The 19,699-nt window shown below is 35.7% G+C and overlaps 2 protein-coding genes across 2 annotated transcripts in view; both read left to right on the top strand.

Moving 5' to 3' along the window:
* The window catches only part of LOC138334505 (pyrokinin-1 receptor-like), a 35,224-nt gene extending 24,201 nt beyond the window's left edge, over positions 1–11,023 (top strand). Inside the window, exons 2-3 of the mRNA XM_069283164.1 lie at positions 10,185–10,368; positions 10,708–11,023. Of these exons, the coding sequence (XP_069139265.1) occupies positions 10,185–10,368; positions 10,708–11,023 (500 nt within the window). The remainder of the gene's footprint in view (positions 1–10,184; positions 10,369–10,707) is intronic.
* A 4,522-nt stretch (positions 11,024–15,545) lies between these two features.
* Positions 15,546–16,151, top strand: LOC138334504 (uncharacterized). Its single transcript, XM_069283163.1, has one exon. The coding sequence runs from the start codon at positions 15,546–15,548 to the stop codon at positions 16,149–16,151; it is 606 nt and encodes a 201-aa protein (XP_069139264.1).
* The last annotated feature ends 3,548 nt before the right edge of the window (positions 16,152–19,699 follow it).

The raw sequence follows: 19,699 nt of genomic DNA, 5'->3' as shown, positions 1-19,699 counted from the left end.
TATTATATATGAAAGCTGAATATTGCATGGTGGTAGTTCGAAGTTGATATTATGACCAATTTATTGTAATAATAAAAATCAATAAACAAAGTTTTCAAACAAAATGCTTATTGATTTCATCTCTTTTAATGTCATTTTTTCTTTCGTAGCAAATACTCTCTTTATCTCTCGATTGATCCTAATTTTTGTCGATGAGTTTGGAAATATTAACATGACAGATTTAATAAAAAAAACAATTATTTCAAAATACGTTTTATCAACAGTTTCGTTGGAATCTTGGAATCTATTTTATACAAAAAATAACAAAATATAGATTTGCATGGAATCTTATGAAAAAGTAAAATCATAATGGAACCATGGGCTCCGGAGGAGCAAGCTGTTTTTCATTAATGAACATGGAACAAGTCAGACCTCATATCAAAGTGATAAAGTTTCCTAATAAGATCATCATCTCTCGTGTCTTGTGGACATATTTATTCATGAGCATTTATTCTCTCACAACAATAATCGTAATTTCCTAAACGACCGGTAGCCATTCGCATTCAGAACCTTTTATGGGTTGCGTCAACAATACCAAGATGTATTTAGGTAATCATCGTTTAAGAATAGATTTGATAACTATTAGAAAATTATTTTCATTTTTTTCTTCTTTATTTTTAATGATAAAGAATTATTATATAAAACCATAATTTGTTGTGGTTTTTTTCATGTTTTTTTTAATTAATTAAGAATTATTAAAGAAAACCATCATTGTGTATACTCCATATCGTTTTAATGTATTTGAATGGAAATGAGTGAAGAAGACTTTAGATGTTACTGAACCAGCATAATGGTTATCTTATCTTTACTTTAGAACATCCCTAGGGAAATGTAATGTTAGCTGTAATGAATGTCTGATGTTGAAAATATCAAGGCTATTGCCTAATTTTTAAAGCCACAGGGTATACCAGACAAGTGTCGACCAGATTTTGAGTCGACAAAATCATGTTTAATAATAATTGTCTTTATTTCCTCCAAACTGAAGATTACAATCTCATTTTATAATAATGTTCATATAAGATTCTGAGTCGACACAATTATGTTCAGGGGGAACCAAGCATTATCCATACACTAAGAATTGACATTATAAGTTCTGGTAAGATTAGCCTCCTATCAGAACTGCTAGTCATGACTTACTTTGACTTCCTATAAAATAGAAACAGATCGGTTCACAGTGGTGTGTAATTGGTTCGCCTTAGAATGGCATTGGTCTGTTCTTACATTGAGTCACTAACCTCAACAAAGATGATGTCGATAAGAGAGTCATCCGCATAATTTGTTTCTTAAGACGTTCACCCTTTTGTATTTAGAATCAAATGCTTTAGGCTCATGAGAACATGTATCAGACAGTTACATAACATAACTAATAGAGTTACCGGTATCATTTGTGACATTTCGATAACGGCCGTTTCCTTTAGCATACCAGTCCCTTTACGATTGTTTTATTGTGCTTAGAGCAGCGTTTATTTTTACCTGCTTTGAATGCAATCTACTCTTGTATACTGGTTCGAATTCATCCATTAAAATGAATCTATTTTTACAAAATATCTCTCATATTCTTCAACAAAGACTAAAAGAATCATGACATATCAGATTGATGGCAATACTTGGCGTCCCCATTGTCTCGGGTTTTTTTTAAAATATAACAAAATGTAACGTATTGAACATCTGAAGAATTATAATAAAAGCGTAGAGCATAGTTGTACAGTAAGATAAGATAGGTAGGATTTAACTGACGCTGTGTTCTGGTAATCGTGTATAAGCAGTGTGCTTATAATATGTTTTGGGTAACGATAAGAAATACTACACAGGCAATATGTCTCCAGGTAAATTAGACCTGAAAAAAATCACCTGAAATTCACCAGAAATTGACCTGAATGTAGCTGAGGACATTATGCCTGTGTAGGGTCCAATGTGTTGCAGCACATCTTAGTGTATCTTGAACGGATAATCATAAAGCATAAAACTGATGTTTAAAACATAATCTTCAAAAAAAAAAATCATTTATAAGTAGTTCAAGTTTTATTTACTTTGAGTCTGCCGCTGACTCATCAGTTAGATATATATACATACGTACACTAATACATGGCATCCAAATGGTATATCACATCATACAAACATACAGGTAGACAGTAGTACATTCAGAAGAGTATATGCGTTGGTTGTAACTTGCCTTCTTGTATCGCTGTATGTATAACATTTGATATTGTGGTTCGATGCTTTTGTATGTTTGGTGTCACTAATGAAACAGAAGACGGTTCTTACTCATTGACACGTGGTTCTAAAATATTCTAAATATTGCTAATATTCGTATTTGTTTATTATTTTTGGAATGGGTATCGGCTTTATAACTTAGTAGTGGCCATCATTTCTGAGATATTGGTCGGACACTGAACTGTTGACTAAAGGTTGGCTAATTAGAAATTCTGCTCGGTTAGACGATTGCTTTTCTTTCTTATGATGTCCTTCTGACAGCTATGATCATTGACGTCTAATTCACATTATACGATATTCACGTGTGGTGCATGTGCATACTTTGGGAAGTATAATCGTGTTGGGATCATGGAACATTTGTCTACTAACTATAACAAACTGTTGTTTCATTAAAGCACAATTTGTCGTATTTTGCAAACAATGTACCTCACTCCATTTGTTGCAGATGTAATTGAGTAGTTTAATAAATTATGTTAGCATTTTAATAGCATATGCAGCTGTTTGCTTCGTACCAAGCAAAACTGTTTTCAGTTACTTTACACTTGATTTGATTGGTGAAACGTCTTATTGACAGTCAATGTTATTTAAGGATGTGTCAGGTTAAGCAGGTGAAAGAAAGTCACAGTACCGACTATTGATCAGTGCCTGGTTTCTGCCCCACATGGGATTCGAACTTGCGACCTATAGATCCAAGAATGACATAGATATATGTAAACCTCAGTGAAATACTCTGTGCTGATTCTTATCTGATATTATAAACATAATTCACTCACAAGTAAACAGTTCTATACGTTATTTGAAATTTTACCGTAATTCATCAATGTGACAAATGTTTATATCGAAATCGAAACCTAGAATGTCTTGAATGTGTCAACAGCTAAAATGGTACGTTTTGATTGCGCATGTCCAAAATTAAGTGCTCGCGAACTCTCTGGTGTTTGGTGCCAAGACCTTCGTGATAAATCTTGATTGATACAATGAATTGGTAAACAGTAACCAGAGACTTCCTGATTTCATATGTTTAATATACCCTTTAAATATGACAAGGCATAGCCTTATTCCAAGTGTTGTTATTATATTTCTTTTTTTCCGAGACATCGAAGTTATTTTTTTTTATTAATGGTCGCGAACTTTACGACTCATACCGTCATACTTGACTACATCCATCTTGCTGACATTAGTGTTTGGCTATTTATCAGCTGGACTTCCTCAATGATTGAATGAACAATGTCATGAGGTTTTCAGCGACCCAGTTATAGATAGTATTGTACACGCAATCATTATCACCGACTGCGCTCCTTTGTTATTTCGGATATAAGCCTTTGTCAAAAAAATAAATGGATGACAATCATGAAAACAACATGATCCCTTTGTTTTATTGACCTGTTTATGGTATGCAGAGTTACTGTGTTTTTGTCCATCTGTCATATCCGTCAGACCATTCCTCTTTACATAAGATTTTTTTCTTCATATTTCACTATATCTTTGTATATAACGAGTGCATTTTGTCTTTTTGTCACATAGTCTAAGTGTATATTACTGATCAATGAACAAAAGATAGTCAAAAAACGTCATATATTTTGTCATATCAGTTAAGTTAGATAGCGCCGATTTTGAACAGTTTAGCGCAGGGAAGAATTCGCGCATTCGTAATAATTGCAACGCTAACGATACGCAAAAAGTGTAATTAGCTCACTCACATTTTCGCACAAAAAAACCCCGCTAAATGTTGATCCTTTTGCGGTATAAATTCTGCGTAAACTGTCATTGAACATCATACATTGATTAGCGGTGCAAATCTAGGTTAGTGTGACCTATAGTATAAACATTGAAAAGACTCAAATTAAGCGTTTGTCTGACTTCTATCTTTTCCATAATGTTTCACTGAAATTTCATAGCGATGTCCTTGTACACAAAAATAAATTCCTTTTTCCTTTTTTATACTACACATAAGAAAATATTTTTTCTATTTGATATTAAACTGTCGGTCGCCAAATTGGTCTTGTTTTGGCAGACAAAATGTTTATAGATCTTAAAGCAATACTTATTCTTTCATACTTACACGTGTAATACTGGTGGTCTAGGGCAATACACTCATGTCGCCTGAGGCTGTATTGCATGGCTACCCATGCAATAAAGCATCGTGACGTCACGGCGTCAACAAAATTTATATTTCCTCTGTAAATTTTTTTTTCACAATATTGACTGGTTGTACTATTAAAGATGCAAGCAACGGAATTTGTGTTGAAAATATCAAGTAATTTTTCATGTATGGAAAATTGACTTCCAGTCGTTGATTTCTTCGAATTTATTTCAAAATGGCGGGATATATCGTTGTAAAATTGCAATAAAACGTCGAGGTATGAAAGAAAAATACTCTTTCATACGTGGATATGAAGGATAGGGATATTCTTCCCTCGTGGGTCACGAAATGTTGCAAAACCCTCGCAAGCCTCGGGTTTTACTACATTTTGTGACCCTCGGGTAGAATATCCCTATCCTTCATATCCACGTATGAAAGAGTCTTATAATATTACATTTAATACCTATAAAGGAAATTTGTGCTAGTTAAATGCTTTTCCGATACTGTATAACGATTTTTTCTTTGATCATGATTCATAATCATTAGCATAATTATGCATTTCTTGTTACCCCCTTATGTCCTCGAAAATAAATTTTGAATAAATTCTGACTTAAACCCCAAAGGAGGAGTGTCAATTTGGGTCCTCTGGTGACCATGACCGATAAACATTATGTTTGGTTTACAGGTGCCAGGGTTTTTGGTCATTATGGTATGACATATGATTATGATTTTTTATAGTTACATCTTCCAATTTGTTTTATTTTTGACATATCAATATATAATAATATTTGATATTTATTTATATATAATTATATAAAATATATTTATATAATAACAAACCATTCAAAATATTGTTTTAGTTATGTCATATCGTAATGTCCTAACCCCCGGGTATTTGCAAACGAAAATAATGCTGACCGGCCATAACCACCTGAGGACCCAAATTAACATCCCTCCTTTTAAAACTCCATGAAGACAATAGTTGTATCCATATATAGATTCAAAATACTTTGTGTTTACTAAAAAAACTACGCTGTGGTGGCACCGATTCAATAGCAACTACTCTAAATTCCTCTTTAGGTCTATCTTCTTTCTCTTGGCTACTGGTCGTGCCTCATGTCGGATACTTAATCTTAATTTGTACAACATTTAACATTTATCACCATCAAAACTTACATTCCACAAGTACCAGGACCCGATTCTGTGACCTTGAACGAGTAGCAAATGTCTTTTTTTTTGTCCCAGATAAATTGCGACATTGTACAGCGAGACATCTTAAGTGGGACAGGTTTTTAAGCGTTGGGAGGATTAAAGTTAATTACCTTGTTCAATGTCTTACCTATATTCTATCTTTATACAATGACCCATTTGTCCCCTTTAGTGACTTTAGAACCAAACGACACTATCATTAATTCACTGACGAGAATGGTTAATGTTCAAGATACCACGACCACAAAGATGGTGGCCAATGGAATCATGAGTATAGCTATGACGTCATGAACAGTGGTGGATTTTGTGTAGAACGTATATACGTAACCGGCCTTCTATAACTATATATACTTTTTGTAGGTTTCCGATTATTTTATGCGTATACACGCATTTATATATTATTTTTGTCCAAAACAAACATAACTTCCATTTTTAATATCTACCGTACCGCTCACAGGGCATCAATTTCACAATTTATAGACTTGTATAAATTCAATTCAGAAAGACCTTCTTAAGTATATGTTAAAAAATAAAGTCTCGCTGAGAATTTGATATTTTATACGGTACAGTTTTATTGTCTAGTAGGTAAGCGATATAAATCATACTTGATAAAATGGAATCATATGTTTTAATAATGGTTTGCATAAACATTACTTTGTTCCATTACCAGTAATGGGCACCAATTGTAGCCCTAAAGATGACACCATTTTCTGTCTAAAAACTTTTTGAGCTACAGTATTGCAGCTACGGTAGATTTTTGGTGTTTTAGAAATAACAAATCTGTCAGTCTGCTATTAGTATTGTCGGTATGCTTGCCTTGTACTTTTATGACAGCGAAACCATAATTATTCAAACTTGTCACGTCTATGTATTGTGTTAGATTTCTAAGACTTAAAAATGACATTTGTATTACATTAATGCTTTCATTGATCCAAATGGATGTGCTCCGACTATAATCAAAAGACCTATCATAGTATCCATTATAGGCTGAGAAGTCACAACCAAATGGAGTGTATATCATATTTACTCAATAAATAACGATGTATTTTAACAATGGAAATTAAAAGAGGACTTTCCGGTGTTACGTGAAGTACATATCATACAACCTGTTCACGTCTTGTGAGGGCAAGATAAATAGAATCAAAAATGGTAGGTTAAATGGACTAAAGTGGACACGTGTTTGACAACTTAAGAATCTTACCCCTCGGCTTGAGATTCTCCTGTCTCAACTGAATTTTCACCATTTCTCATTAAAGTATGGGAGAAAAAGAATCAAACATGGGCATGTCAGGTGCACAGGGATATCTCAATCCTCGCGAAAGATTTTGATTATCAACCCTCGGGTTGAGATATATACATCCTGTCCACCTGACAAGCCCATGTAAGTTTCTATAAATTTCTTAGTATGACGTGTAGTTCATAAATCAAAAAGACGCTTTATCACAGGACAGCTCACGGTTCACACACTTTAAAAACGATCGTGTGCAGTTAATATCTAATATTTAATGTCCAGAGACTGTTAAAGACCGTGGATGTCTTACTTTTGAAAACTTGTAGTGTAGCATTATGTTATGTTAAACCACAAAAAATCTTTGGTTGGTATAGTACACATTTAACTGTCAACAGTGAGACAATACACTCATAAGACTGTCAACAGTGAGACAATACACTCATAAGACTGTCAACAGTGAGACAATACACTCATAAGACTGTCAACAGTGAGACAATACACTCATAAGACTGTCAACATTGAGACAATACACTCATAAGACTGTTAACATTGAGACAATACACTCATAAGACTGTGAACATTGAGACAATACACTCATAAGACTGTTAACATTGAGACAATACACTCATAAGACTGTCAACAGTGAGACAATACACTCATAAGACTGTGAACATTGAGACAATACACTCATAAGACTGTCAACAGTGAGACAATACACTCATAAGACTGTCAACAGTGAGACAATACACTCATAAGACTGTCAACAGTGAGACAATACACTCATAAGACTGTGAACATTGAGACAATACACTCATAAGACTGTTAACATTGAGACAATACACTCATAAGACTGTTAACATTGAGACAATACACTCATAAGACTGTCAACAGTGAGACAATACACTCATAAGACTGTGAACATTGAGACAATACACTCATAAGACTGTCAACAGTGAGACAATACACTCATAAGACTGTGAACATTGAGACAATACACTCATAAGACTGTGAACATTGAGACAATACACTCATAAGACTGTCAACAGTGAGACAATACACTCATAAGACTGTTAACATTGAGACAATACACTCATAAGACTGTCAACAGTGAGACAATACACTCATAAGACTGTCAACAGTGAGGCAATACACTCATAAGACTGTCAACAGTGAGACAATACACTCATAAGACTGTCAACAGTGAGACAATACACTCATAAGACTGTCAACAGTGAGACAATACACTCATAAGACTGTTAACATTGAGACAATACACTCATAAGACTTTTAACATTGAGACAATACACTCATAAGACTGTCAACAGTGAGGCAATACACTCGTAAGACTGTCAACAGTGAGACAATACACTCATAAGACTGTCAACAGTGAGACAATACACTCATAAGACTGTCAACAGTGAGACAATACACTCATAAGACTGTCAACAGTGAGACAATACACTCATAAGACTGTCAACAGTGAGACAATACACTCATAAGACTGTCAACAGTGAGACAATACACTCATAAGACTGTCAACAGTGAGACAATACACTCATAAGACTGTCAACAGTGAGACAATACACTCATAAGACTGTCAACATTGAGACAATACACTCATAAGACTGTGAACATGGAGACAATACACTCATAAGACTGTGAACATTGAGACAATACACTCATAAGACTGTCAACAGTGAGACAATACACTCATAAGACTGTCAACAGTGAGACAATACACTCATAAGACTGTCAACATTGAGACAATACACTCATAAAGTCCTTCCTGATTACTGGTTTGGAGATGACTAAAATAGGCCTAATTCCAAATACGTTTGCTTTTTGCAATAACATTGGTTTCAATTGCAATTGAAACTATTCGTTGATTAAACCTAACATCTGAGGTCATCTATAGGGACGCTTTCAGTTTATGCATTATTGAGGGTATAATGGACATGTTCTTGTTGTGTCTCTTTGTGACACACAGTTAATATTTCTTAACGTGAATGTCACAATATCTGAGGTCATTCATGTAAAATCCACGTAAAGAAATGATGGTATTGAATATGTAGTGTGACTTTTGAAAGTAAAATAGTGATAAGCTACCAAATGTAGCTACTAAATGTAGTTTATCATTAAATTCTTCGTTGCCTCGAGTGACCAAATGGAATGATGAAGGTTAATACTTGTAGTCAAATAGGACTTAAATCAGTGACTCAGACAGGCAAAAATATTACATAGGCGAAATCACTGGATATCTTGTCTTGCAGTTTAATATGAAACATGAATAAAATCCCGTATATTTACGACGAATGACATAACAATACATTGATGACAATGTCATACTACAATTACCTAAACTGTTGATTTGACGTTATGAATAACCAGACAATCCAACAACACTAGTTATTATCATAACACTTTAGCCATCCCATAATATTAACCATATCCTAGAATTGCTACGGGTATTTCACGAGGTGTTAATCAAAACGATAATGGGATGACGATATCATGAGGAGGCACTAAGTGAACAAAATGTCATTAAGGTAACCTAATCCTTCTATATCCCTTTGTCACTTATCAAGTCCCGTGCATATCCCAATATCCATGAACACGGAGGAAGTTGCATAAGTCACATGATTAGGAAGTTCAATCGTTATTTCGCCTCATAAAAGCGATAATCATCGTCTTTTCGCCCCGATAAACATCGTCTTTTAGCAGCAACAGAACAAAATAACGAAATTATTGAAGTCGCTAATTAGATGGAGAATAACGATATAACGAAATGGCACATATCAGCCACCATTATCAACGGCTACATATTCTTATATCACACTGTTATATAAACAACGAACACGCTATTTGATATTGAAGATACCAGCATTATTCTTAATGAAGCTGGAAAACTGCTACCGCGAGGATGTAACAAAAATATAGGATTGACATTTCAGAGAGGAAATACATATATGTTGCGACGTTATGAAATAAATACGTTAATGGCGTTATTATAAGAGATTATAACACGTGTATGGCCTTATTGTTTCCTTTACGAAATAATATAAATTGATATCCCCGTATAGCTGGGAATTATCTGCATCTTACGGTTATGGTTTGTCAGACATAATAAATCATGTACGTAAGCTAAAGTACATATTGAGATCAATATAGGATATATTTTTTTTTTTATCTCATGTGTATTGGGAAATAAATATGATCTATTAGAGTGTACAAGTGTATTGGGAAATAAATATGATCTATTAGAGTGTACAAGACGCAGCACAAAACATCAAAAATTGAAATGTTAATATACTAAGAAAATATAAGGTATACATAATGCTTTATATCAACATGCCCTATCTGGTTGATCTACCTTTTGTTTTACAAGTTCTCGTGTTTCTCTCGTTGCAGGTAAAGCCATCCCACTGTTGGAAAACGCTGTGGTGCATGCCTCTGTTCTTACTATCCTCGCCATAACAACGGAGCGTTTTAACGCCATTTGCTTCCCTCTTCGAAGATCGCTCAAATTCACGGCTAGTGTGGTTGTCAAAGTGACTGGGGTGATTTGGATGTTGTCCTTTGTGACTTCAATGCCGTTTGTTTTTATGACATCTATAGAGGACACACGTTTCTACGACGGAACGCCGTGCCAGGTGTGCCGCACCAAGATCGAGGAAACCTGGCATCATGGCTACCTCCTGTCTATGTTTTCCGTTTTCTTTATATTACCTTTCTTTATTCTTGTTTTCATGTACGCTAAAATAATTCGCTGCTTGATATACGACTCAGCGTCAATCTTATCACGGAAAAACCCAAGTTCTATATATAATCAGAGAACTCGCCACCAGGTGGTGCGGATGTTGGTTGCCATAGTAGTGCTATTTTTTTTATCGATGTTTCCATTAAGAATAGTAACGTTGTGGGTCGTTTATAGTCCCCCACAGAACGTGGAATCACTGGGAATAGAGGGCTTTTTCAACCTTCTAGCTTTTACAAGGGCTATGTTTTACCTCAATAGTGCAGGTAACCCGGTCATATATAGCTTGACCTCTACTAAGTTCAAACTGGCCGTGCGAAGGGTTTGGGGCACGTATAGTCCAGTAAGAGGCCAGCGTCTCTACAAGAACAGACAGAAAGTTGCCATGAAAGATTTGACCTTGAAACGCTTTACAACAAATCAGCTCGATACTAATAATAGTAACAATTCCCGGAGAATCTGTATAGAGATATCATTTCACTCAATCACATAATTTATTACTTATCACTTTATTTTATACTGGTTTCAAAGGGAGTATATGCTACATTTTGTATATATGTTAAAGTTTGTTGTTTAATTGGTGGCAAAGGTGTCTTTTTGTTTAAAAGTAATGTCTGGTATGGTATTTGTTAATGCGGATTTCATACAAGATAATAACGTTTAAACATATACTCTCAAGAGGGAAAATGACACTAACAGCTTACAAATGAAATAATTCTGTTGGAAACTAACTTTATCTTACCGTAAATACAGATATTTTCGGATATATTATTTGTTTACGATCATTTCAGCATTGAAACTATATTCACATGTATTCACATACACTTGTTACTTTAGTTCGCGTTCTCTTTTACAATGCATATTTTTATTATGATGTGGATTACATACAAAACCTGCGTGTAAAAAGTTAAAGATATAGGACTTATACTGAACTATATACTACATATACTGCCCCCAAATACTCTTTTTACAAAACACTTTTGCTAAATAGTAAAGTCGATAAATATAGCACAATTGTATATTATTAGGTGTTTATATCCTTTACATCTGAAAGAAGGCAGCTAATTTGGGATTTTTATCAGGTATATCTTAGTAGTATATATAAATATATATGTACAATATATATTATCAATTTGGTAATTTTTATGATTAAAACTTGCTCAATCAGATTTTTCTGCATTGTAAGATGTAACTGCATGTGTGTATAATATGTATTTTATGGGAAGAATAAAAATTCCGCAATACACGAATCGTTGTTGTTAAATATGATAACCAAATAAGACACAGTCTCAGCAGACATTTTGAATTTCCCACGAGAAAGGTAGATAAATGCAACAAATAGACTTTATTCAAATTTCACCTCTTTGTGTTAATGGAACAAGTTTTGCGATAATAATTTCCTGAGGTAGAGATAATGGTTAGATCGTAACGTTTTGGTGATGATTTACTTTTAAACATGTTATGTGTAAAGGTTTCCGAGGGACAGGTACTCGCCAAAATCTTACATGATAGCGATTTTACCATCAAGAGAACAGATCTACAAGATGTAGCTGTATGAATCCCAACTACTATTGACGTTGAGCAATTCGGGATTTGCAGAGAGTGTTCAATATTTGTTACTTCAAAGTTGTTGTCGGGGGTTTCCTACAGGGCGTATCCGGAGGTAATGTTCAGTGAGTCAGTACTATAAAGCAGGAATTAGTACGCGGATTCTTACAAAAGTTTGAAAACAAAATTTATTTCATATCTCGATGAAGTTAAGAAATAGTGACATCAATGCTTTTAATTCATTTTTCAGGCTACTTGATAAAACAAGAGGCCCATTTGCCTTAACGGTCATCTGACTCATGGCACAAAACAACAAAGTCACAGTATATAGTAGTGGTTAACAATTAATATAAACAATACAAGGAACTCCTTAGTTGAATGTGTAAGTTTCTGAAATAGGTAAATGTCATTTGTTGAACAAACTTGGTAGCCCTTCATCCATATACGGTATGGTTGTAACCCATTCAAGGATTAATATAAGGAGTCAGATTTTAAAGCCAAATTTCAGCAAAGCTCCCATTTTGGACCTCCGCCGTACTATCCCCATGGGTCTTAGCTCGGTCCTTTATAAAATATGATTGTCCTCATCTAAAGTTCCCCCTTCTGAATCAATTAAAACCCATATAGACCAATTTTCATTGAGATATCGGAGACTGAATCGAACACAGGAAGTGGGCCAGCGGCCATCTTGGAATACCAAAATATTTACGAAAATGTTTGCATGTTATTCGGCATTAATTAAAACCCCTATAGACCAATTTTCATTGAGATCCTAGACTGAACCCGAACACAGGAAGTGGGCCAGCGGCCATCTTGGAATACCAAAATATTTACGAAAATGTTCAAGTTGTTCGGCATCAATTATAACCCCTATAGACCAATTTTCATTGAGATCAGAGACTGAAACCTTAAAACAGAAAGTGGGCCAGCGGCCATCTTGGAATACCAAAATCTTTACGAAAATGTTTGAATTTTGTTCGGCATCAATTATAACTCCTATAGACCAATTTTCATTGAGATCGGAGACCGAAACCTGAAAACAAGAAGTGGGCCAGCTAAAATTAAGAAAATTTGCCCTTTTGGGGCCCACCCCTCAGCCCCTAGGGGTAGGACCAGACTCATTTATATAAAATATGATTGTCCTTCCTAAATGATGTTTTACACCAAATATGGATGAAATCCATCCAAGGATGAAGGAGGAGTAGGATTTTAAAGCTAAAATTAAGAATATTTGCCCTTTTGGGGCCCCATCCCTCAGCCCCAAGGGGTCGGACCAGGCTCATTTATATAAAATATGATTGTCCTTCCTAAATGATGTTTTACACCAAATATGGATGAAATCCATCCAAGGATGAAGGAGGAGTAGGATTTTAAAGCTAAAATTAAGAATATTTGCCCTTTTGGGGCCCCATCCCTCAGCCCCAAGGGGTCGGACCAGGCTCATTTATATAAAATATGATTGTCCTTCCAAAATGATGTTTCAAACCAAATATGGATGAAATCCATCGAAGGATGAAGGAGGAGTAGGCTTTTGTATAAATAGTCTTACGCACGACGCACGGCGCACGGCGGACGGCGGACGGCTGAAGGCGCACGACGACGGACAAAACACGATGACAATAGGTCATCCTGATGACCTAATAAAATACACTTAAACGAACGATTCAATTGATTTTTCTGATAACGTCATGATAGCGTCGGCGTGTAGTGTGCTTTGTTCCGGTTTATTTTTATTATCAACTCCAATTTACAACAAAGGTTATTCAATGAAACCTTGCATTTATGTAATACGTTGTGTGTGTGTGTGTGTGTGTGTGTGTGTGTGTGTGTGTGTGTGTGTGTGTGTGGTGGTGGTGTGCGTGCGTGTGCGTGCGTGCGTGCGTGCGTGCGTGCGTGCGTGCAATTTTTGGCACAAAAAACAGGAAAAAAACCTAGCCAGGCCAGATAGTTATAGTTGATTTCCAGTACAGGAACTGACAAGTTTCTCTACACCGGACTCATATTATTAATCTACATTGTATATAAAGTTTATTTCCACTTATGGTTGCCTTATAATTGTATAAAATGACTTGGTTTTTCCATATTTCATCATATTATCTTAAAAATGTTTATATTTATCCGATCTAACATCTTCAGGAAGACTATTCCATATTCTAACAGTTCTCTTAGCGAAGGGTTTGCTTCTCAGTGTGGTCCTGGGTGGTTGTGGAATTATCATTTTTGAGTTTCCTCTACTGCTGTGCCGTTCGGCCACTTCTTTCCATAACTTGATAAACTCGCAGGAGTCTTTATAATATATGACACTGAAGTTTTGTTAAGTTCAATAATATTCCCGCGAAGCCTTCTGTATGCTATTTTTAAAAGGTAGTTTTCCTGAGCCGCTCTGATTACGGTAGATGACTCGTTCCTGGTAAACTTTTGGTTGCTCTTCGTTGCACTGCCTTCAATCAATCGACGTCTTTTCCTTCCACGGAGACCACACAGAGCTAGCGTACAATCTAGCTGTGACCGTACTAAAGTTTTGTACATCAAATTGAAAGTTATATAGTTCATAAATCTTTTTGTTCTTCTCAAAAGTCCGAAAATTGTATTACCTTATCAACTTTCTCGCTCATATTGTTTTCGAAACAAAGTTCTGTATTTAAAATTACGCAATTATCTTTTTCCTTGTCATATTTCACCATAGTGTTTCATAGTAATTTATATGATGCTATTCGCCCTTCAGCAGTTTTATGTTTACGACCAATGTGCATTTCTCAGGTTGCATCTTTAAAAGCCATGTGTCGCTCCAGGTACTCATAGTGTTCAGATCCTGATTTAATGTAAATTTCGTCTTCTCTATTTGTTATTATTTTAAGTATTTTTGTGTCATCAGCAAATAAATATACATCTGAGCTTACTATAATTGGTAGATCGTTCACAAATATTACAAACAGTAGTGGGCCAAGAACGGATCCTTGAGATAGGATATTCTTACAGCTAGAAATAAAGATAACACCAAACTAGTACAGCTTCTTAGGTCTCTTAAGGACCAACGACTTCTGACTATTGACAAGTTAAGGAACTTAATCCTACAACCACAGACGTCCCTAAGTTCTATGGTCTCCCTAAGGTACATAAGGAAGCTGTTCCTCTCAGACTCATTGTAGCGTTTAGAGGCTTTATCACTTATAACACAGCTAGGTTCCTGGCCAAAATCCTATTTCCACTGTGAGGCCGTACAGCTCACCACATCAAGAACAGTACTGAACTGGTGAAAACACTATCACAGTATAACCTGAACCATATGAGTGTTTAGTGTCATACGATGTGACTGCCCTGTTCAACAGTGTACCAATACAGGAGAGCGTACTATCATCCGACAGAGACTCGAGATGTATCAGACACTCGCCGAACGAACGATACTATCCCCCAACAGATCACGGACCTCCTAGAAGTTTGCCTAAGTATCATTTACTTCGTAATTGATGGTAAATTTTACCAACAAACCGAAGGTGTGGCGATGGGCTCCCAGACAGCCCTATTTTAGCCAACCTCTTCATGGAACAATTCGAGGAATTGGCTCTGAGGACCTTCCGGGACAGCCCAAGATACAGTTGTATTGTGGGAGATACGTGGATGATATCTTGCACATCATACATAGCAATGTGGTAGACGATTTTACTGACCATCTTAACAACTGTCATCCAGCCATTAAGTTAACCATCGAGAGGATGAAAGACAACTCTATCCCAGTACAAGTCACCTACATTCGGCTTCGTGATGATGGATCCCTTGTGTTCAGTGTGTACCTTAAACTCACAAACAATGACCAATATCTCCAATTCGACAGTCATCAACTGGTTGTTGTAAGAACTCTGACCCATAGAGCCATCTCCATACGCTCTACCCATCAGGCCAAAACGCAGGAAGAAGATCACCTGAAGAAAGTTCTCAGTGTTTCGGGCTACAGTAAGTGGGCTTGGGACCTCCCCGGTAGCAGGAACAAGACTACTGAACGGTCACACCAGCGCCAACCAGCCAAGGGACACATTACCATACCATACATCGGCGGTATTTCGGAACACCACTAAGTCTGTCCCCTGTCATTAGGGCTGAAGAAGCCTGCTGGATAGCAGGTGAAAGCTACCTGTGAGTACAGCTTCTGTTGAGAGAACCTGTTGAAACTTCGGTTTATAATATTTGCTATGTTAGTGAATATTCCCTTTGTTTGAAAAAAAAAGTTTTTTTTGTGAGATAAAAAAGATTACAGTAGATAAAACAGTAGAACAGTGCTTTTTATACTGTTGTTTGTTTCCGTCTGACACGCTAGTCACGTGTCACCAAAGAGTACTCCAATATATCATTTTATTGCTTGTGTTTTATATTTTGTCTGTGTATATAAAAGATAAAAGGGCTCATTGGAAATTGTATACGGGACGGACCAACAAACAGTTCTGTGATATGAATAAAAATACATTCAAAAACAGAACATTGTTCTTTTTCATCATGTGTAATGTTTTATGATTAAAATACAGATTGCTATGAGATAAAAAATTGTTGTATTTTTTAGAGGAGATGGCTACATACACTAAAATAATTCAGATAGTTTTTTTTCAAACTACATACTACGTATGTATTTCGTCCCCAGTCAAGATTTTGGCGGCAGAAATTTGATTGGCTATTTCCAAAGGTCACCAGAAGGTAACCCCTACTGGTATGTTGTCAGATCATCTTATCAGACGTAGTGATAATAAGGATATGTATTTTAATCAGATTGATTTTAAAAATATGTTTTTAGCCATGCCGACTGTTGATTGTAAGATGAGATGCCAAGCATTCTATATTGTGGACTTAATTTCGTGGTATTTCGTGGGCAAGAAGAAAATAGTGAAAATAAATTGCTGCAAAAATACTAAAGGTACATCTCCATTAAAATCACATTACTTAAAATTCGCGATATTAAATCGCTTGAAACAATCGAAAGATTAGCAAAGCTAACAAAACTCATTGCCGCGAAAATGACCCCTTGAAATTATTTTAGCCCCAAAGTTGATAAACAATGACACACACTAAAACACTGAAAATACTACAAGCTATCTCAAACAATAATGCACATCGTTATCTGTAGTTTGTTCATCAGATCAAGCAATTCAGTGTGGATTAAATGCAGTCCAGATCTGAACGTGATAAAATTCTTGTAGGATAGTGCAAAGAAACACTTTTTAGTTATTAAATTTATTTTCCGTAATCTCTTATTTTTTCATCTGACAAAACGGTGACTTTTACAAATTAGATTTATGTGTCTGTGATGTTGTTGAGATTTCAATAGTGTTACATTCACATCTAGTAGGGAAAAACATGTTATATCATTTATACTGGTATACGTTGAAATACTATCCACATAATAGGCTGCAGAAGAGCTTAAGATTTGAACAGCTTTTACTTCAAATGTCGGGTTGCAAAATCTGCTCACGTTCCGATTTTTTTTTTCAAATTTTGCAGTGTTAGAGGTCTGGGTACATACATAGTAACTACTTTATATGAGATTTTAATCTATTTTGTATTTTTGAAAAAATGCATAAAGGACCTAAAACGATGTTTCATTGTGTCCACCTATTGAACATATTTTTAATTTTTCAATCATTTTTGTTAATAAAAGATACTTCATTCTTTATTTCATACCTATTTATAATGATATTTACTAATAATTTTTACTACAAATTGATTAGTACAAATTTAACGATTTTTTTTCTATTGTCACTATTTGTTACATAGGTTGCTTTGGTGGGAAGCATTCAAGTTTATGAGATCTTACAGAGCAATTCCCCGTTCTATGAAATCTCAATCCACCGTATAGTAAAGGTTTCATTAATAAACAATACATCGTATAAAACGCCCATTTCATCGGTCCTTTTCATAACTTTCCTGACCATATCCATTTACAATGGTGTGGTTGAGAGGGCAAATATTACCCATGTGTGTATCCAATAAGAACCCAGTAGTCTGTCACGTGATCTACTAACATACGTTATAAATGTCTTACATGCTTTTATACATCCTTAGATATCTGTAGAAGCTAACATTACTATATTAATGGGTTAAAACATCTACATTCGTTATTCGTCTTCATTTGATGAAGTGATTGCTGTACTAGACAGACCATGCTAAATTAAACAGCGTTCCCTCAACAACAGAACATACAACTTATGAATGTCTCTTAGAAAATTTATATAAATGAAATAATGCTTGAAAACACTTAATATGCTCATAATGGTTCAAATATTTGCAATATATATAGGTGTTCCGTTCATCTACCGCTAAAATTAGTAGCAATACTTAGTGTGTACGGATATACACAGCGATGTACGTACTATTAAAACTGGTTCGGACCTGCAACATTACAATGGATATTACACTCCGTTCAACACTTATATCATGGTTACATTAAAGATTAATAGAATCTTACATTGGTCTGTTAAGTGGTCAGGGATATCTCAACCCGAGTGAAAGATTTTGACTCCAAAACCTTTCACGAGGGTTGAGATCCCCATGTCCACTTCGCAGACCCATGTCTAATTCTTTTTCTCCCATACTTAGTAGAAAAAACGAAATTCCTGTTTGCTTCCAGTTGTTTCTTTGCGCCATTATGCAGAAACGTCGTTATGAGTCAAAATTGATGTCATCAGTGTCTAGCTATGAGCTATCTCACACACCCCTGTGTAAGACAGAGTTACTTTATTTTCCCTAGCAACCACGGGATATCCCTGTGAAGTATTGGAGAAAAAGGAGATTTTCTGTTTTGTCACTCGGCTGTTACACTTCTAAGACACTAGTCACTCTGTTAGAAGTGAGAACATGGCGACTGGTCTAGCTTTGATCAACCTGTTAGGTATTTGTTTCACTATAGCATGTAACAGATATAATGGACCTTAAGGATCTTACGAATGCGTAGCATTTTCAAGGTACAATAATGTTCCCCAATGGGCGACATGATTGACTGACAATTACATCAGAGCCAAATCTAAAAATTTCGGACAAAAGCATCATTGCGAAGACATCACTAGATCTTACTGCTATTATCAATGTATGGGCGAATCGTCTGATAATTGCGATGGTCCAGAAGTGAATAGTACCTGTGCTTGTGATCCTAACAAAACACAGACATCCACGACCACCTTAACACCATGAACAACATTACCGCTCTGGTGTTTCAGCCCCGATGGTAAAACTTGTTCCTGGTACCACGACTGTTTGGAGCAGCGATATCCGTGCCATCACATACGCTGAAAAATTCTGTGAACTGTATTCCGACCATTACCAGTCGTTTTCTAGAAATGGGCAGATTTAGATTGATGGTGTCAGGAAATGTTTCGTAACTGAATGGAACCCGGTTGTTCTGATATCAAGAATATAGTCTTTGCATCTCATGCAAGTTGTTACACTGGTCCAGCTTCGGGAGGGTCATTCTGCTCGCTAAGCGTGACGGACCAATATCTTTTGTTCATGACAATCAAAGGCGCGTTTATAGACTCGTTTGTGGAAACCATGAACAGTTTCTGGGATACCACGTTACAGTGTGGCCGTAATATGTTACATAAATATATTACTATGATGCGCATCTTCGTGAAAACGAAATGTG

The sequence above is a fragment of the Argopecten irradians genome, chromosome 11, assembly GCF_041381155.1.
Source record: "Argopecten irradians isolate NY chromosome 11, Ai_NY, whole genome shotgun sequence".
NCBI lineage: Eukaryota > Metazoa > Mollusca > Bivalvia > Pectinida > Pectinidae > Argopecten > Argopecten irradians.
The sequence above is the reverse complement of the archived record's forward strand: the minus strand, read 5'-3'. Positions and strand labels throughout refer to the sequence as shown.

What these genes read in the sequence shown, in the direction of transcription:
- LOC138334504 (XM_069283163.1), top strand. Translation starts at nt 15,546, where the DNA reads ATGGTAAATTTTACCAACAAACCGAAGGTGTGGCGATGGGCTCCCAGA.